Genomic DNA, 21,393 nt, shown 5'->3' on the forward strand with positions numbered 1-21,393 from the left:
ACTTTTTCCTTCTACTGGTGCATGTATGTATTGCTGTTATCTAGTAATATCTTGTTTTTTTCTCATATTTGACATTTTTGATACTCTTCACTTTTTGTTTGTTTGTTTGCTTGTTTTGCAGTACTGGGGACTGAACCCAGGACCTCATGAATGCCAGGCAAGCCCTCTGCCATTGAGCTACATCCCCAGCTCTTTTTTTTTTTTTTTTTTAATTTTGAGATGGGATCTTGCTGAATTAATAAGGTTAGCCCTGAACCTGTGATGTTCCTGTCTCACCCTCCTAAGTAGCTGGGATTATAGGCGAGGGCTACTGTGCCTGGCGCTTTTCACTTATCTATGCAAATCCAAATTTCCATCCAAATTTCCTTTGCCTAAACTTCCTTTGACGTTTCTTAGGTCTACTGGCAGTGAATTCTTTTAGCTTTTATTTTGTCTGAAAAAGTCTTTACTTTACTTTATGTTTTTTAAAATATCTTTTTAGTTGTTGATAGACCTTTATTTTATTTATTTATATATAGTGCTGAGAATTGAACCCAGTGCCTCACACATGCCAGGCAAGTGTGCTACACCTGAGCCCTATCCCCAGACCTCACCTTATTTTTGAAAGATATTTTTCTGGGTACAAAATTCTGGGTTTACTTTTTTTTTTTTTTTTTTTTTTAATACTTCAAAGATGTCCCTGAGTTGTCTTCTGGTTTGTATGACTCCTGTTGAGAATTCCGCTGTCATTCTCTTTTATGTGTGTGTATGTGTGTGCTGGAGATTGAACCCAGGAGTATTTTACCAGTGATCTATATCCATGGTCTTTTTTTGTTTTTTATTTTGAGATAGGGTCTTGCTAAGTTGCTGAGTCAGGCATCAAATTTTCAACCCTCCTGCCTCAGCCTCCTGAGTCTCTGGGATTACAGGAATGTGTTACTATACCTGGCTTACTAAGCATGTTTTTAAGGTTTGGTCATGTTGTATCATGAATCAGTCATTTATTCCTTTATTTGTTTGTTTTTTGGTGGTGCTGGGAGTTGAATTAAGGATGCTGTACCACTGAGTCACATCACCAGCCCTTTTTATTTTTTGTTTTTGTTTTTTTGTGGTGCTAGGGATTGAACCCTTGTGCATGAGAGGCAAATACTCTACCAACTGAGCTATATCCCTAGCCCTCTTTTTATTTTTCATTTTGAGACAGAATCTTGCTAAAGTGCCAAGACTAGCCTATAACTTGCAATCCTCCTATCTCAGCCTCTGAGTCACTGGGATTACAGGTATGCACACCTCTGCCAGCTTTGTCCTTTATTCATTTTTTATGACTGAATGATATTCCATTGTGTTGATATGCCTGGTAAATTTTTTTCTTTTTTTTTTTGTGGGGGGTACTAGGGATTTAATCCAGGGGCACTTAGCCACTGAGCTACATTCCCAGCCCTTTTTTTTTTTTTTTTTTTTTAATTTTGAGACAGACTCTTGCTGAGTTGCTTAGGACCTTGCTTAATTGCTGAAGCTGGCCTCAAATTTGTGATCCTCATGTCTCAGGCTCCCTAGTTGTTGGGATTGCAGGCATGTGCCACTTGTACCTGGCTTGACTGATAATTTTTGACTTGATGCTGTGTGTTTTTACTTTACATTGTTAGGTGCTAGATTTTGTTGTATACCTTTGTTGGGTTTTATTCAGCGATACACTGAAGTTTGTTGGGATCTTTTTGATCCGTTTGTCCTGGCCTTTTTTTTTTTTCCTTTTTTTTTTTTGGTGGTGCTGGGGTTTGAACCCAGGGCCTTCTAAGTGTTAGGCCAGTGCTCTAACCCTGAGGCAGGTCCTCAGCTTGTGATCCTGGCTTTTCAACATTGTTAGTGTGATTCTAGAGCAAATTTTCAGTTTAAGGTAATTTGACTTCATTACTAAGGCAATAAAACCTTCCTAGGACTCTATTTGATATCCTGTGTATTAGGAGGTCTTTCCATGCTGGTAAGTAGAAACACAAATTTTTCTTACCCATTTATGAACTTGATAACTATCACATTTACTTCTTTCTGTTGGTGCTTTCCTTGGCCTTGGGGTATTTTCCTCACCTACATATGCAAATCAAAGACTTGATAGAGGAGCCCTCTGACTATGTTTCTTTGACCCAGTGAACAGTTCATTTGGGCTACCCTTATGGGCTAGGGCTGAAAATTCTCCCCAAGTAGTGAGAGTAATTATCAGGTTTGCCTAGTTTGCTTCTCTTCTCTCAGTGATCAGTGTCCTGGGCTGCCTGTTGTTCAGTTTCTAAAAACCACTGTTTATATATTTTTCCAGTATTATGATTGCTTAAGAATGGCTATAGTTTAAGTAAGTTTAAATGAAATATATATTCAGAGATAAACACTGAGAAGCTAGTATTCACATCACATGAATAATATTAGTACAGTGATTCAATGCTATTTTTTTTTCCTCTGACTTTTCCAGAAGGAAAGTACAGCTGGGTATAGTGGAGCATGCTTGCAATTCTAACTGCCTAGGAGGCTGAGGCAGGAGGATTGCAAATTGGAGGCCAGCCTCTGCAATTTAGTGGGACCCTGTCTGAAAAAATAAAATAGGCCGGGGATGTAGTTCAGTGGTGGTAAGAGTGCCCCTGGATTCAATCCTCAGTACCACCAAAAAAGAAGAAAGGGAGAAGGAGGGAGAGAAGGAGAAAGGAAAGAAAGAAAAGTACAGAGAGGCAGATTATCTTGCAGAAGAAATAAACAATTTCTTTTTTTTTTTGTTACTGGGGATTGAACCCAGGGGTACTTAAACACTGAGCCATATCCCCATCCCTTTTTATTTTTTATTTTGAGACAGGGTCTTGAGTTGCTTAGGGCCTCCCTAAGTTGCTGGCTTTCAACTTGAGATCCTCCTGCCTCAGCCTCCTGAGTCTCTGGGAGAAATAAACAATTTCTAATAGAGAAAAGAAACACTCTTTATCCTAAATTTAATGCAGATTTGTCACATAGAACGTTACATAGGAAATTGCTGTGAATGTTTGACATCTCTCTCCATTGTGACAGCCGGAGTAGCTGGCGGAAGTGATGCTGAGGCAACAGCTGCTGACTGGAAGAAGTGTGACTTGATTGCAAAGATTCTGGCCGCATGTCCCCAGCAGTCTCTTTCACCAGAGAGTTACTACAGGAATATCTGTCCCCAGGTGAAGTGTCTTGTTTCTTTTGACCATTCCAGGACTATCTGCTTATTTACAGAAAAAAGGACACTTTTTTTTTTTTTAAATACCAGGGCTTGAACCCAGTGGCACTTAATCACTGAGCCACATCCTAGCCCGTTTTATTGATTGATTGATTGGGTACCAGGGATTGAACTCAGGGCACTCAACCACTGAGTTACATCCCCAGCCCTGTTTTATATTTTATTTAGAGGCAGGGTCTCACTCAGTTGTTTAGCACCTTGCTTTTGCTGAGGCTAGCTTTGAACTTGTGATTCTCCTGCCTGAGCCTCCAGAGCCGCTAGGATTATAAGCATGTGCCACAGTGCCTGGCTTATGTTTTATTTTGAGATAGGGTCTCTCTAAGCTGATTAGAGCCTCACTAAGTTGCTAAGGCTGACTTTGAATTTTTGATCCTCCTGCCTCAGTCTCCTGAGTTGCTGGGATTATAGGCATGCGCCATTATACCTGGCTAGAAAAAGGACTTTTAATGTTCCTCTGAAATTGAAGTAAGAGTATTATAATATTTAAGTTTTTTGTTAAGTTATGGAACTACTCAAAAAGTAAATAAAAACCTGTGGAAGCGAATGACCTAATTTTTTAGATTTAAGAATTCCTGGGGCTGGGGTTGTAGCTCATCTGTAGAGTACTCCCCTCTTACGTGTGAGACCCTGGGTTCGATCCTCAGCACCACATAAAAATAAATAAACAAAACAAAATAAAGATATTGTGCCCATATATAATTAAAAAAAAAAAAAAAAAAAAGAACTCCTTACCAGGGCCAAAGACATAGCTCACTGGTCAGGAACTTACCTAGCTTGTATGAAGCCCTGGGTTTGATCCCCAGCACCCCCAAAACCAAACAAACATACCATTATTAAATAACTAGCTCAAATTGCTCTCAGAGCTAGAACCTGAAATAGTTTCATTATCCTTCTTTTTCTCTTTCTTCTGGTGGTACTGGGGATCTAATCTAAGTAGAATGCCACTGAGCTACATCCCCAGCCCTTTTTATTATATTTTATTTTTCAGATACATAGATTTATGAAAGCAGATACACATTCAAGGAAGAATGTGGGCTATCTCAAAGGAGAGATTTTTTGGGAATAAAGTAAGAAGAACATATTTAAGAGAGAATGCAAGGCATTTCCAAAGGGAGAGTGAGCTGTTTTTTTATTTTGAAATAGGGTCTTATTAATTTGTTGAGTTTCCCCTAAAACTTGGAATCCTCTTTCCTCAGCTTCCTGAATTGCTGGGATAACAGTCCTGTGGCACTCCACCCAGAAGTGAATCTACATTTTATAAATTTGAAAAACTTATTAATAAACACCCAATCTTTTCAGCGCTTACACTCTTTGGTAGTAGATTGTTAAAGCCATTCTGTTAAGTCAGTGTTATCACTGCAACTTTCTTTTTTGGCTAAAGAAATAAATGTTTTTTCCTCTTAATTACTGTCATGTTCCTTGCAAAGACCCTGATATTTGCTTTATGTGATTTTTCTTGTAGATTTTGGATTTATTTCATTTTCAAGATAAATTGACAGTACAGCAATTTCAAAGAGTCGCTACCACTACCTTTATAACTATGTCGAGAGAACAGCCACAACTGGCAGCAAAGTATTTGCTTCAGCCAATGTTAGCTCCTCTTCATCGATGTTTGAATACGGCAGGTAAAGGAGAATGTCTGGTGGTTAGGTGTTTCTCTAAAAGGCCTTTTTCAGGCTGGGGATGTGGCTCAAGCGGTAGCGCACTCGCCTGGCATGAGTGGGGCGCTGGGTTTGATCCTCAGCACCACATAAATGTAAAATAAAGATGTTGTGGGGCTGGGGATGTGGCTCAAGCGGTAGCGCGCTCGCCTGGCATGCGTGCGGCCCGGGTTCGATCCTCAGCACCACATACAGACAAAGATGTTGTGTCCGCCAAATACTAAAAAATAAATATTAAAATTCTCTCTCTCTCACTCTCTCTCACTCTTTCTTAAAAAAAAATCTACTAAAATGAAAAAATACATAAATTAAAATTAAATTTAAAAAATAAATAAATAAAAAATAAAGATGTTGTGTCCACCGAAAACTAAAAAAAGGCCTTCTTCAGTGGTTCAGACTTAAGTGATTTAGTTTTCCTTTTTTTCCCTATAACTTTTTATTTTGAAAAATTCACAAAACTTCTAAAAAGTACATTGAACCACTCATATGCTTCACCAACTGTTCACATTTTGTTCACATTTGCTTCCTTCCTCTTTACACATGAATATAGTTTCTCTCAAACTAATTTGAGAATTAGTTGTAGACATCATGACATACCCCCATAAATACTTAAGCATGTGTCTCTAAAGAATAAAGTGTCAGTGTCTTTCATGACCACAATATTTGATGCCACTCAGGAAATTTAACACTGATAATACTATCAGTATTTTGTCCTGGACCTTGTTTATTTATTCAAGGAATACTTATTTGTGCCAAGCCTTCTTTGTGTGTTAAATTATATTTGCAACACCAGCTACATATTTTGTACATTCAATCTGTTGGTAACAATATGGACTAGATAAGAATATAACTGATCTTGTAGAGACCATGGTATGGGAGGTGGGGGGGTGGGAAATGCTGGGAAGTGATATTGGCCAAATTATATTGTTATATTGTGTGCATGTGTGAATACGTAACAACAAATCCCATCAGTATGTACCATATAATGCACCAATTAAAAAAATGAGGGGACAAAAAGAAAAAAGAATATGACTGGTCTTACATAGTTTTATCATTGCCATTGGAGAAATAGTCTATAGAATAAGGTTTCTTAATTTTGTATTTCATTTTGTTATTACATTGTTAGGACTATGTGGTAATTATAATGGATACCATATATTGGTTCCACTTTTTATTTTTGTTTTTAATTTTAATTGGTTTGACAACAGAATGCATTAAAATTCATATTACACATATAGAGCACAATTTTTCATATCTCTGGTTGTACACAAAGTAGTTACATCCTTCGTGTCTTCATACATGTACTTAAGAGTAATGATGACCATCTCATTCCATCGTCTTTCCTACCCCTATGCTCCCTCCTTTCCCCTCCCTTGCCTTTTCCCCTTTGCCCTATCTAGAGTTCATTTAATCCCCCCGTCCCCTATCCCCTGCAGCATATAATGGATCAGCATCCTTAAGTCAGAGAAATCATTCAGCATTTGGCTTTTTGAGATTGGTTAATTTCACTTAGCATTATATTCTCCAGTTCCATCCATTTACCTGCAAATGTCATGATTTTATTCTCTTTTAATGTGGAATAATATTCTATTGTGTATATATACCACATTTTTTTTATCCATTCATCTACTGAAGGGCATCTAGGTTGGTTCTACAGTTTAGCTATTATGAATTGTGCTGCTATAAACATTGATGTGGTTGTATCCCTGTAGTATACTGTTTTTATGGTTCCATTTTTATCAGTTCTAATTTTTTTTTACATTAAAAAAATTGGGGGGACTGGGGTTGTGGCTCAGCGGTAGAGTGCTTGCCTAGCACGTTCGAGGTGCTGGGTTCAATCCTCAGCACCACATAAAAATAAAAACAAATAAAAATAAAGGTATTGTGTCTAACTACAACTAAAAAAATAATTAAAAAAAAAAATTGGAGGGCCTGGAGTTGTGGCTCAGTGGTAGAGCACTTGCCTGGCATGTGTGAGGCCCTGGGTTCAATCCTCAGCACCACATATAAATAAATAAAATAAAAGATCCATTGAAAACTAAAAAAAGATTTTAAAAAATTGGGCGGGGGGGCTGGAGATGAACTTTAGTGTAGAGCACTTACTATGCATGTTTGAGGTCCTGGGTTCAATCTCCAGCACTGTAATTAGCAAACATCTTCTATTTTGGAAATCTTTTTTCGCCTTTTAACTATTTTGATATCCAGATGCATTTCACAATTGCTGTTCATCTGAAAGCAATCACGATGTTGTCTTTGCCTACATGAGCATCAATGCTTGCAGAATGGATGTCAGTGATTTGGAAAAAAAAATTGTGAAGATAGTAGTAAAATGGAGGATTCAGGATTTATTCATTCATTCATTCAGGACTAGGGATTGAACCCAGGGGCACTCTACCATTGAGCTATACCCCTAACCCTTTTTAAATTTTTATTGTGAGACAGGGTCTTGCTAAGTTTTAAAGGCTGGCCTTGAATTTATGATTCTCCTGCCTCAGCCTCCTGAAACCCTGGAATTACAGCCATGAACCACTGTACCTGGCTCAAATGTTTTAAAATAGAGCCAGGCTTGGTGGAACTTTCCTTAATCCCAGCAACTCCAGAGACTGAGGCAGGAGGATTGCAAGTTCAAGGAAAGCCTCTTCAATGTCTCAAAATAAAAACTGAAAAAGGGCTTGGGGTGTGGCTCAGTGGTAGACTGCCCCTGGGTTCAATCCCTAGTTCCAAAAAAAAAAAAAAAAAAAAAGCTGTTTAAAGGGAAATCTTTGAACACATAATTAGAGTGATTGTATAATGAACTCCTGTGTGCCTGTCACCTATATACAACTATTCAACTCTCTGCCATTTTCATTTCATTTAATCCCCAATTTTTCATTCAATAAATTTTAAAATTAAAATTGTGATATGAAATAATAAGTTAACTGACAGTTTTTCGTTCTTAGTGATACATAAAATAGCAATGCATATTTATAAACAGCAGCATAGATTCCATGAAATGTTATATATGAAAAATATATTGTGGGCTGGGGATGTGGCTCAAGTGGTAGCACACTCGCCTGGCATGCGTGCGGCCCGGGTTCGAGCCTCAGCACCACATACAAAGATGTTGTGTCCGCCGATAACTAAAAAAAAAAAATATTAAAAATTCTCTCTCTCTCTCTTTAAAAAAAAAAAAGAAAAATATATTGTACAATGGTAACCATGTTGATTTTCAGATCTTAGCTGTTAATTAGTTAGCCATCTTTCTTTTTTTCTTTTACATTTTGTTTATTTTTTTTCACATTTTTATTAGTGTATTAGAGTTGTACATAATGTTGGGATTTGTTGTTACATATTCATACATGCATAGAATATAACAACATAATTTTGCCAATATCACTTCTCAGCATTTCCTCCCTCATTCCCCACCTCTCATCTTCTTGTCTCTTTCCTCTACTGATCTCCCTTTGATTTTCATTTTATTATTTTTTAATTTTTATTTTTAGTTTAATGTATTTTAATAGAAAACTTAACAAGAACAGCATAGAAAACAGACAACATTAAAAACGTACTTGGGTCAACATACCTTATATATAATCAGAGATATGATAAATTATTGTATAATGGTGTATTAAGAATCGTAATGTAAAATAAATAAATAGAAAAAAAACGTACTTGGGACTGGGGTTGTGGCTCAGTGACAGAGCACTTGCCTAGCATGTGCGAGACACTGGGTTTGAGCCTCAGCACCACATAAAAATAAATAAAATAAAGGTATTGTGTCCAACTACAACTAAAAAAAAAAAAATGTTATAAAAAACCCATGTACCTGCATGTAGGACAACTCTGTTAGAAAAGTATAGTGAGTGGATGGGATCTACTGTATGATAAAAATGCTACAAACACCATTTAGTTGCGGCCAATCAGAAATTTACTTGTTGAAAAAAATTCAAATGCCAGCATTGTCCAGAAAAATTTAACAGTTTTATTTACAATTGTTATAAACTTGAACTGCTGAAACTTTGTTCACTGACATTTTAACTTGCCTAATGTTTTTATAGTAAAAATTTATAGTAAAATTTATATTAAAAATTTATAGTAAAACTTCACGCACAAATGAAAATGGAAAAACGGCCAGTACCTGATTTCTGTCCCCTCTTTTTCCACTCACAGTCATATACTTAAGTACCTTTTGACCCCATGGGAAAAAAATATCTATCGTTTAGAACTACCAATAACAAGAAGAAGAGAAAAAAATTTTTGAGAATGAAATGTTTCCCTCCATAGTGAACTCTTTTTTTTTTTTTTTTTTTTTTTGGTACTGGAATTGAACTCAGGGGCACTTGACAACTGAGACACATCCCCAGACCTATTTTGTATTTTATTTAGAGACAGGGTCTCACTGTTGCTTAGCACCTCACCCTTGCTGAGGCTGGCTTTGAACTTGCGATCCTCCTGCCTCAGCCTCCCAAGCTGCGCCACCATTCCTGGCTCATCATGTGAATTCTCCAGTACGTTCTCCACATATGCAGCGTGTTGGTTGGATGTCTTTTCGCAAAATTGTTATACATTTGGCATGGATAACACACAGGGTTGGTCTCTTCAAAAAGACCAACCAGATAGGCCTCACCTGCCTCCTGCAAAGCACCAATAGCTGCGCTCTGGAAGTGCAAATCTGTTTTGAAGTCCTGAGCAATTTCTTGCACCAGACGCTGGAAGGGGAGCTTGCTTATCAGAAGTTCAGTGGACTTACTGCAATTACTCCTGTAATCACAGTGCAGCCGCTGTTGTGAACACAATTGCACCCTTTAATTTTCTATGGGATCCCTAACCCTCCTACCTTTCTTTTGCTTTTTCCTCTGTAGCTTCTGCATATAAGAGAAAACACATGACCCTTCACCTTCTGAGTTTGGCTTATTTCTCTTAACATAAATGGTCTCCAGTCCCATACATTTTCCTGCAAATGACATAATTCATTTTTCTTTATGACCTAATAAAACTCCATCGTGTTTGTATATCACATTTTTTTTAAAGAGAGAGTGAGAGAGGAGAGAGAGAGAGAGAGAATTTTTAATATTTATTCTTTAGTTCTCGGCGGACACAACATCTTTGTTGGTATGTGGTGCTGAGGATCGAACCCGGGCCGCACGCATGCCAGGCGAGCGTGCTACCGCTTGAGCCACATCCCCAGCCCCACATTTTTTTTTTTATCCATTCTTCCATTGATGGACACCTAGGCTGATAGTTTGACTGTTTTTAATTGTGCTGCTATATATATGGGTATGCATGTACCCTTATAGTATGATGATTTATAATTCTTTTGTGTGTGTGTGTGTGTGTGGTGTTGGGGATTGAACCCACGACCTTGTGCATGTAAGGCAAGCACTCTACCAGCTAAGCTGTATCCCCAGCCTAGTGATTTTAATTCTTTAGGATAAATACTGAGGAGTAGTATAGCTGGGTCATGTGGTGATTAGTGGTTGTACTAATTTACAGTTTCTCCAACAGTGTAAAAGTGTGAACATCTTTGTAGTAAAACTATCTCCTATTAGTGCCTCAGTGAGATAATTTTGTTTGTTTTCTAGAGATTCCAGAGAATGATACAGTACCAGGAACCATTTTGGTGTCAGAAGAAGAACTTAGTAGATGTATTGAAGATGTGTTTAAGGTTGGTAATTCAAGTCACTAATATTTTTAGCTTGTATTTTTACTTATTCTTTTATTTGTATTTTATTTATTTACTTATTTTTGTCGTGGTACTGGGAATTGAACCCAGGGGACCTCATGCTCACCAGGCAAGTGTTCTACCACTAAGCTGTATTCCCAGCTCTTTAATAATTTTGCCTTTATTTTATTTTACTTTTTGTACCAGGAATTGAACCCAGAGGTACTTAACCACTGGGCTACATTCCAGCCCTTTATATTTTTTATTTTGAGACAGAATCACTAAGTTGGTTAGGGCCTTGCAAAGTTGTTGAGGCCAGCTTTGAATTTGTGATCCTTCTGCCTCAGTCTCTGGAGCCACTGGAATTATAGGTGTGTACCACGGCACCTGGCAATTTTGCCTTTTATTACATACTTTAAGAATTGGAGGGCTGGGGATGTGGCTCAAGCAGTAGCGCGCTAGCCTGGCATGCGTGCGGCCCGGGTTCGATCCTCAGCACCACATACCAACAAAGATGTTGTGTCCGCTGAGAACTAAAGAATAAATATTAAAAAATTAAAAAAAAAAAAAAACCTGAAAAAAAAAAAAAAAGAATTGGAGTGACTAGCAGGGTGTGGTGGACATACCTGTAATCCCAGCAATTCACGAGGCTGAGGCAGAAGGGTTGCAAATTCAAGGCCAGCCTCAGCAATTTAGTGAGACCCTATTTTAAAAATAAAAAAATAAAGCTGAGCACAGTGGTGCACTCCTGTAATCCCAGGTGCTTGGGAGCCTGAGGCAGGAGGATCATGAGTTCAAAGCCAGCCTCAGCAACTTTGTGAGGCACTTAGCAACTCAGCAAGGCTCTTTCTCTAAATAAAATACAAAATAGGGCTGGGGATGTGTCTTAGTGGTTGAGTGCCCCTGAGTTCAATTCCCAGTACCTCGCCCCCCCCCCCAAAAAAAATATATGTCTTGATGAAAAGGACAGAAGCATTTTTCAGCACCATAGGTTTCCTAAAAGTATGATAATATTGAATCTACTTTATAAGTTTTGATAGTAATCTATCATAGAGAAGTAGTTCTATATAAATGAATCCTGAAAATGACTACCTAAATATATAACAAAAATGAAAAATATATAAATTGTATGTTTGCTATGATTGCAGCCTTATAAATATATATGAGATATATTTTCAGACAAAAACAAAATGCATGGTGTTAGGGCCAGATGGAGTTGGGATAAATATTCTTCTTTAAAGTTTATTTCAATAAATTTATAATATTTTACTTTTGAAAATATTTACAACTTTCAAAATTTTATTCCAAGTTAAAAAGTACAGTTGCTTTGGAAAATAGTTTGGCATTTCCTCAAAAAGTTGAACACAGAGTTATCATATGACCCAGCAATTCCACTCTTAGGTATATACCCAAAGAAAATGAAATATGTTCACACAAAAACCTGTATGTGAATGTTCATAGCAGCATTATTATAAAAACTAAAATGTGGACACAACCCATGTGTCTGTCACTTAATAAATGGATAAACATATGCTCTATGTCAGTGCAGTAGAACAGCTAGCTCTCAGTCATGAACAGAAATGAAGTATGTATATGTACTTGAACATGGGTGAATGTTAAAAAATTATGTGAAGCAAAAAAGCCAGACACAGAAAATCACATATTATATATAATTCCATTTGTATGAAATGTCCAGATAGGCTAATTCACATAGAAATAAAATAGATTAGTGATTGCTAGACACTTAGGATAGAGATGAGGAATTGGGAGTGACTGCTAATGAATACAGTGATATTTTCTTTTCTTTTCTCTTTTTTTTTTTTTTTTTTTTTTTTTGGTAATACTAGAGATTGAACCCAGAGGCACTTAGCTATATTCCCAATCCTTTTTTATTTTTTATTTTATTTATTTTTTATTTTGAGACAGGGTCTTTCTAAATTTTCCTGGCTGGTCTGGAACTTGAGATCTGAGCATGGTGGCACATACCTGTCATTCTAGCTACTTGGGAGGCTGAGGCAGGATGATTGCATGTTGAAGGCCAGCCTTGGCAACTTAGCAAGACCTCATCCTAAAATAAAAATAAAAAGGACTAGGGATGTAGTTCAGTGGTAGAGCATTTTCTTATGATGCCTGAGGCCCTGGATTTGATCTCCAGTACCACCAAATGACTCCTAAAAAGATTGGTCTTATGTTCTGTTCTAAATGTGGGTAGAAAGGATTTTGAGATTATAGAAAGACAAGAAATTACACAGAGTAGTCTAGAAAGCAAATGCTCTGAATTAGAGAATAAAGCCACACTAACTTTCAGAAATATCTTATTCATTTACATCCCATCTGAGGAACATTAGGATGGAAAGCTGATGACTTGAAAAGTGCTGTTGGGGCAAGGGTAGGACAAATTGTGACTAAACTTTGGTGCAAACTCCTCATAGTATTCCTTAGAAGCCAATAAACTGCCTTTCCAGGAAAAAGAAAGCAAAACAGAATTTCTTCCTTGTGAAGAAATTAGCCTCTAAAAAAAAAAGAGAGAGAGATTTGGAAATAAATGCTGCCATTTATCCTTTTTGTTCCCTAAAGCAGGGAACCCCTCCTAGTTCAATGAACATTTTGGTGCATTTAAAGCCTCCTAGAGAGGCAAGCAGATCATTAGTCTGCTGTAGATACTGGATTAGATACTAGAAATTGGTATTGTCGTGAAACCAGGAGGTTGTAGAGGGTAATTATTCTTTCTACAAGGTTTTGGCAGCCCAGCTATAGTTGGAAAACAGAGGGAATGTGTATATTGGAGGGAAATAGTAAACATTGTGTAAACTTTAGCAATAAGAGATGTGTTGTCTTCGTTAACTTTCTGCTAATACTAAATTATAGAGTACTGCTCAAAGGCAGGAAATAAGGAAAACATCTGCCATGGGTTCATTGATTCAGTCTCTCAGTGGGAAATGAGGGTATTCAGTCTGAGAGATGTTTTGGGGAACATTTCCTGCTCTGTTTTTCTTCTTGTTGATACTTACTGAGATAAAATTCACAAAACATATATTCCACCCATTTCAAGCATGCAGTTCATTTTTTAATTTTACTCATAAGATTGTACAATCATCACTACAATCTAATTTTAGAATATTTTTGTCCTCCCTAAAATAAACCCCATATCCTTTAACTGTCATTCTCTACTCTGTCTACACTGCTCTAGCCATAGGTAATCACTAATGTACTGTTTTGTCTCTATCGCTTTGCCTATTTCATGCATCTCACGCATAGGGAATCTTAGAAGTCTGCATTCTTAGCATGGTATTCTTGAGGTTCATCCATATTGCAGCATTCCTTCTTTTTTCCTTATTGTGTTCTATTGTATGGGTATACCGTATTTTCTTTATCCAGTCCTCTGTTGATGGACTATTTGGGTTTTTACAAATAATACTGCTGAAAACATTTGTGTACCAGTAATTTTGTGTATGTGTATTTATTTATTCATTCTTCTGTTGATAGATTTTGAATTGTTTCTACCATTTGGCCCTTATGAATAATACTGCTATAAATATTGATGTACTGTGTAGTATATGTATATTCTTATTTCTCTCTAGGTACATATACACTTCCCTAGGTGTGGACTTGCTAGATCATGTGGTGATCCTGTTTAACCTTTTGAGGACTTGCTGAACTGGTTGCCCAAGTGGGGGCAACATTTTACATTCTTACTAGCAATCTATTCAGGCTCTAAGTCCACATCCTGGCCCATTCTTGTTATTACCTATCTTTTTGCATAATCCTCCTAATTGGTAAAAAGTAGCATCTTACTGTGGCTTTTATTTATATTTCCCTAATGGCTAATTATATTTAATAGTTTTTCATATGCTTATTGGTTATTTGCATGTTTGGAGAAATGTCTATTAGGATCCATTGTTCTCCCCCCTACCCAGTCCCTCACCCCATTCCTTTGGTATGGGATTGAACCCAGGCGCACTTTATCCCTGAGCTACATCCTCAGTCCCCCTTTTTGTTTTTAATTTTTTTTCTTTTTATTTTTTTTTTAATGTTTATTTAGTTGTAGATGAACACACAGTATATTTATTTATTTTTATGTGGTGCTAAGTACCTTACACATAGGAGGCAAGCACTTTACCACTGAGCTATAGCCTCAGCTCCTTTTCTTTTTGAGACAGGGTCTTGTTAAGTTGCTGAGATTGGCCTTGAAATTGAGATCCTCCTGCCTTTGCCTCCTGAGTTGCCCAATTCCTTTGTTCACTATTATTTATTTATTTATTTACTTTTTGGTACCAGGAATTGAACTCAGGAGTGCTTAACCATTGAGCCATATCCCCAGCCATTGTTTTAATATTTTATCTAGAGGCAGGGTCTTGCTGAGTTGTTTAGTCCCTTGCTAAGTTGTTGAGGCTGGCTTTGAACTCACGATCCTCCTGCCTCAATCTCCCAAGCTGCTGGGATTACAGGCCTACCCCACCATGTTCTGCTCCTTTGTTCATTTTTAGATTGAGTTATTTGTTTTTATTATTGATAGGTTGAGGACTCCTGGCTCACCGATAGCTCTCTCCTTACCAGCCTCCTCCCCATCTCTATAGTTTTGATCCTTCTTCACTCTTCTTCTGGGTGAGGAGTGTTTGAGTTCATTTGGGAATTTACTTTGGAGTTTCAGGTCTGTTTTGACTTGGTGCCTCACTTGGCATTTCCAGTTTGACATCCTGGGTCACATGTGTTATCACAGCCACCATCCAGCTCTAACTGCAGAGCACCTCTGTCCTCAGAGCAAGTTCTATTTTTACTTTTACACAGTCCTGATCATATTGGTTATCTGATTTATAAAATAATTGTTTTTTGGTGCTAAGGATTAAACCCAGGGGCTCGCACTGCTAAGCAAACATTCTACCATGGGGCTATCCCCCAGCCCTTTAAAATTTTTTTTTAGTTGTAGATGGACACAATACCTTTATTTATTTTTTTATGTGGTGCTGAGGATCGAACCTAGTGCCTAATATGTGTGTCTGCTTGCTCCACCACTGAACTACAATCCCAGCCCATCCTTTTTATTCTTTATTTTTGAGTCAGGATCTTGCTAAGTTCCTAGACTGGCCTTGAAATTTCAATCCTTCTGCCTCAATCTCCCTAGTAGCTGGGATTATAATTTTGTGCTACTATGCTTGTCAGAATTAGAAGTAACAAATTAGAAATTAAGACACAATGACAAAAGAATGCCAGTAGAGAAGAACAAGAAAGGACATAGAAAAACTACTCAAAAGAGCATAATAAATGGAAAAGCAAAGTATGTTATGGCTGATATGTTGTTCAGTGTTCTTTGTTTAGAAGATGGGGACTGCATTCCAGAAATATTTTGTTCCAAAAGCATTAAAATTTAAATACATATTGGTATTTAAAGAAATAAACTATAACTCTCTCAATGGAACCCAGGGCCTAGTGCATTTTAAGCAAGTGCTGTACCACTGAGCAGCAACCACAGCACTCTGAATGAAAATTTTATAGTGGGAACAATGACAAGGGAAGACCTTTTCATACATGAATCCTTCACATGCATGAGACAGCAGAACAGCATGGTTATGATAGTTCAGGTGGGCCGGGTAGAAAGTTGTCTATATATATGCATGTGCTCATTAAATTGAATTGAAAACTTGGCATAGCCACTTATATACTTCATCTGCATTAGTAGTATTTCTATATAGTCTGTGCTTAATGTCTGGTAAAATTATTTAAGCCAAAAGGGGGCTATGTAGCTCAAATAACTTAGTTCAGTGGCTTCTCATTCCTTGTCCTAACTTTGAGTATCTGAGGCTCAGTTCCTCTAATGCTTAAATTCTTCATTCTCCTTGGTATGAGAGGGAGTAAGGGGGTGCTTCTTTGCCTAGGGAGGTGAAGAGAGGCCTAGATTGCACAGAGTTCAGTTTGGGGTAGGACAAGGTAAGAGAATTCCAGTTCTTTTCCTGCAGTTTTTCTTCTTTGTCTTCATCTTCCTCTTTTTTTTTTTTTTTGTGGTGCTTGGGATTGAACCAAGGTCCTTGCACTTGTGAGGCGAGTACAATCTCCAGCCTTGCAATTTTTTTTTTTTTTGTTCTTTTTAGTTATACATTATAGTAGAATCCATGTTGATATAATTATACATGCAATTCTTTTTATTTTGGACATTTTCTTGCTCTTCAGGGGACGGGCCACCATCTCATGCGGGGTAAAATATTTCCTTTTATTCTTCACAATACTTGCCTGAAGCTTCCTAAAAGCAGGAGAAATGTCAGGATAGGAAAGACTAGAAAGTATTTAATTAGTTTATTTTGTACATTCTCATTTCCATTTTATCTCTCTGTTTCCAAATTCAGGACTTTTCACTTTAATTATCCAAGTCTTTTTTTCCCATCTAATCTAATGAATTTATAATTAAAGTTACTTTGTCAGATGGGGCATTTGACTCTTCTTTCTGATTTTTAATTAGTTTTACAGAGTAAGATAGAATAATATAGAATCTTAGAAATGGAAGGAACTTTAAAAATAATTTAGTATAACTCCTTACTTAAAAAAACAATTTTACAATTGCCCCTTAGTGTTCCTCATGGGATTTGTTCCAGTACCCTAAGGATACCAAAATCCAAGGATGCTCAAGTCCCTTATATAAAATTGGGTAGTATTTTAATGTTTATGCACATCCACCCATATACTTTAAATGATCACAATGTTAATTATAATATCTAATACAATGTAAATGCTACATATATAGTTTTTTAATATTTGTTCAGGGATAATGATAAGGAGAAAACATCTACATGTTCCATACAGAGACAGTTTTTTTCCGCAAACATTTTCAGTCATGATTGGTTGAAACTGAATGTGGAATTTGTGGAGACTGAAGGCTTACTGTATATTTAAAAGCAGTTTTAGGGGCTTGGAATGTAGCTTAGTGGTAGAACATTTGCCAACCCCTTGCACCACAAAAAAGAAGAACAGTTTTAGGTTTATAGGAAAATGAAGATGAAAATACAGAGTTCCATCAACCTCCTGCTCCCAGACGGTCTCCCCTACTAGCAACATCCTACACCAGAGTAGTACATTTGTTACAACTGATGAACCTACATTGATATATCAGCATCACCCAAAGTCTGCAGTTTACATTAGGATTCACTTTTGGTATTGTACCTTTCATGGGTTTTGATAAATTAACTCTCATTTTATAGTAAATGAAACAAAATCAAATATTGTTTGAAGTGACTAGTTATAAATCTTATAGATTGTGAATGGTGGAGCTGATCTGGAAATCAATTTCCCCTGCCTCACTATCGCTTTCAGTGTTCAGAAAACATTATATTTTGGCACGTGGTACGAATTAAGTGCAAAAGGCTTTATAGCAAAAAGTTAGTCTCCTCACCTTAGCCATTCTTTAAACGCAGTTCTTTCTAAAAATTTCCATCTATAATTGAAGTGATCTTGTATTTCAAGCAAAGAACTAAAAGAAGTACCCTTCAAATCTGTAGGAGTTACACATATTCGATTTTCTAAAAGCTGCATCTCAGGGCTGGGGATGTGGCTCAAGCGGTAGCGCGCTCGCCTGGCATGCGTGCGGCCCGGGTTCGATCCTCAGCACCACATACAAAGATGTTGTGTCCACTGAAAACTAAAAAAAAAAAAATATATATATATATATGTATATATATATATATATACATATATATATTAAAAAAATTCTCTCTCTCTCTCTCCCCCCCCTCTTTAAAAAAATTAAAAAATAAAAAAAATAAAAGCTGCATCTCAGAATCTGTGGTATAGTATAGGAAAAGTATTAGGGTCTTTGAATCAGACATACCTAGATTGGAATCTTACCTTTTATTTATTTATTTATTTATTTTGTACTGGGGATTGAACCAGGAGCACTTAACCACACTGAGCCACATCCCCAGCCCTTTTTTTTATATTTTATTTTGAGACAAGTTGCTTAGAGCTAAGTTGCTTAGAGCCTCACTAAATTGCTGAGGCTAGCCTTGAACTTGTGATCCTCCTGCTTTAGCCTCCCAAACTACTGAGATTACAGGCATGCACTACCACACCTGGCTGGAATCTGTCTTGAAGGTAGACTATCCATGTGATTTTTGGTAATTTTTTGGGGGAGGGGTGTTGGGGGGTACCAGGGATTGAACTCAGGGGCACTCAACCATTGAACCACATCCCCAGCCCTATTTTGTATTTTATTTAAAGACAGGGTCTCACTGAGTTGCTTAGTGCCTCCCCATTCCTGAGGCTGTCTTTGAACTCATGATCCTCCTATTTGAGCCTCCCAAGTCCCTGGGATTGCAGGCATGTGCGACCATGCCCGGCAACTTTTGGTATCTTATTTAACACTTCAGTTGTGGAGATGAACTAAGGTAACTTTTGGTGATTCATAACATACTGTAACACATAAGTGCTCAAAAACTGTCAGTTCCTTTTTGGCTCAGGGAAACGCTTTAAAAAAAAAAAGACAATTTTATGCAATATGTTCTGAAAGCATGCACAGTGTAAAATACTTTCTATATTAGGTAACTTGCCTTGTTCTTTTTCTTCTCACATGTCTTAATTAAACTCCACAAGTGTGTTAGAAGTTCTGGAACACTACTATCAAAAGGATCACTGTAATGTTATAGAAGGCAGTATTTGACTAGTTTAATCTTTAATAGGGATAAAATCAAGTTTCAGCCTGTACAGAATTTCACTGTTAGGTTTATTCAGAATCAAGCTGACTAAATACTATCAAGTTTGTATTTCCACACATATACATCTCTATAAAAGATGAAAGCATACATTAAGAAAACAATTCCATTTACTGTAGTATTAAAATATAGGAATAAATCAAACATTTGCATGGGCTGTGCATTTTACAAAATACTTGAATATGAATTATCTTAATTGGTCCTTATACCCAAAGCATAAAATCTACATTGTAATGAGAAAACTGAGACTGAGAGATTTAAGAATATGGTCCATGTTTTACTCACTCAGTGTAGGATTTGGGTCAGTCATATAGGTGGCAGAGGTAAAATTCACCCAAGTGTTCTAACTCTAACTTCCTGGTGCTCTTTCAGTGGATAGCAATTTCTGTGCTTAACAATGTAATAGGAGTCTCTGAAATGAGAAGTGGGGCATGTGAGGCTGCCTTCCATTTGTTTTATTTTGTTTGCTCTAAAACACAAACACATTTTTTTCCCTCTTAAAAGAATTTAAATTTTTAGTAATTCTTCCATCAGCTACGGGACCAGCATGCTAGCTTCATAATAGAGGTTCGAAAGCTTTTAAAATTAAAGAGACATAACTGTCGTTACCTTATTTGCCCAGCTCAGAGATGGCTCCTCCTAGCTCCTGCCTCCAGCCACCTAATGGGGTGGTGAGGTTAACTTGAGAGGCCAGCGAGAGAGAGGGAACACGCCAGGGAGTGAGCTTTTATTGGGGAACAAAAAATTCAAGGGAAAATTCCATCCAATGAAGGTCGAGGGGGGGGGCAGCATTCCAAGGTCAGGGTCGGTGATTGGTCTTCGGATCAGTGGTCAGTCACACCCCCACATGGACAGCCCTCGAACCTGGGACAGGGTGGGGAAGGCTCTGACATGGCTGTGTCTAAGCACCTCTCACCCAGCCAGGAAGGTAACTCAAATCACATGCAAGAATGGCTTCCCACACTTCCAGAGAAGTTTCAATCTCCAGATATTAACTATAGATGAATCAGCCAATATAAAATCCAGCCTCTTTTGTTCATTCTTTTTGCCCTTCCACAGCTGAAGTTCTGTGATTCTGTTCAGTTAATTACCACTGATTGAATAGTCTCTATCTACAGCTTTGAAAAAAAAAAAAAAAGAAAATACATAGGGCCTTGTAACATCCCCCTAAATTAGAGGGTTTTTTTAGGGTTTATGGTTAATTAATTTAATTTTTATCCAAATAAGAACAGAGAAGTGTCTTACAAATGTGCCTAATTATTAGAAAAGAGGTTGCTTTTAGTGTCTTTGAACCCTGCTATAATATCTATACTTACGCTTTCCCTGCTCTCTGTTTTTTTTTTTTTAAGAAAATAAATAGTAAGCCTCTTTGTTCATTAATTCTTTGATTCAGTCAGTCTTAAGAATATTGAGTACCTACAGAATGCCAGATGCCTTGCCAGGTTTACAAATGCAGAAGTCAGATCCACCACAGCCTTCAAGGAGCTCCTGGTTAAGTAGACAAGGAGTGACAGTAGTTTGCAGTCCATAGTAAAGAATATCCAGAAATAAGAATATCTCTTGTCATAGAGCAGTCCTTTGAGCTTAGATGAAAGGTTGTAAGGCTCAACCACAGATGCCTTATCTCACGGCTGGATCTGTGAACAAAAGCTGAGTTCCAGAAAGCAATGTGGAAATCCCCCAGAAAGGAACAAAGAAATCCCCAGACTGTCACTGGGATCATTGGTACCAGTCTGTTTCCTTGTCTAATCTGCTCTGAGCTATTATGATTTTCATAGATCTATACTGGCCTCTTATTGTACCCCTCAGCTCTTCCTACATGTTTATACTAGAAAAACCACAGGTAGGTACAAAAGTTCATCTTTCCTTCAAAGCAACCTTTCACTCTACCTCTGAAATGCCTTTTCATTTCAAACAATTGAAAACTACCTTTTGAGACTCTCTCTTCCTTCCTTGCTTGGGCTTTCCCATCTTAGTTTTTTTTTTTTTTTTTTTTTTTTTTTTTTTGGTGTTCCCAGTTGTATAAATACCTTGAGTAATCAGAAGTCCTTTCAACTACACAGGATTTCATTTTCCTTTTTTTTTTTTTTTTTTTTGGCAGTGCTAGGGATCTAACCCAGGGCCTGTCACATGCTAGGCAAGTGTTTTACTACTGAGCTACATACATCTTCAGACCAGGATTTCACC

The 21,393-nt window shown here is 37.3% G+C and overlaps 1 protein-coding gene across 3 annotated transcripts in view; it reads left to right on the forward strand.

Moving 5' to 3' along the window:
* TANGO6 (transport and golgi organization 6 homolog) overlaps positions 1–21,393 on the forward strand; it is a 186,348-nt gene that overhangs the window by 22,193 nt on the left and 142,762 nt on the right. For all 3 annotated transcript variants that reach the window (XM_081274396.1, XM_081274397.1, XM_081274398.1), the window contains exons 5-7: positions 3,019–3,155; positions 4,674–4,836; positions 10,434–10,516. In XM_081274396.1, the coding sequence (XP_081130522.1) occupies positions 3,019–3,155; positions 4,674–4,836; positions 10,434–10,516 (383 nt within the window). The remainder of the gene's footprint in view (positions 1–3,018; positions 3,156–4,673; positions 4,837–10,433; positions 10,517–21,393) is intronic.

This window comes from Spermophilus citellus (assembly GCF_964194105.1).
Source record: "Spermophilus citellus genome assembly, chromosome: 18".
Classification (NCBI taxonomy): Eukaryota; Metazoa; Chordata; class Mammalia; order Rodentia; family Sciuridae; genus Spermophilus; species Spermophilus citellus.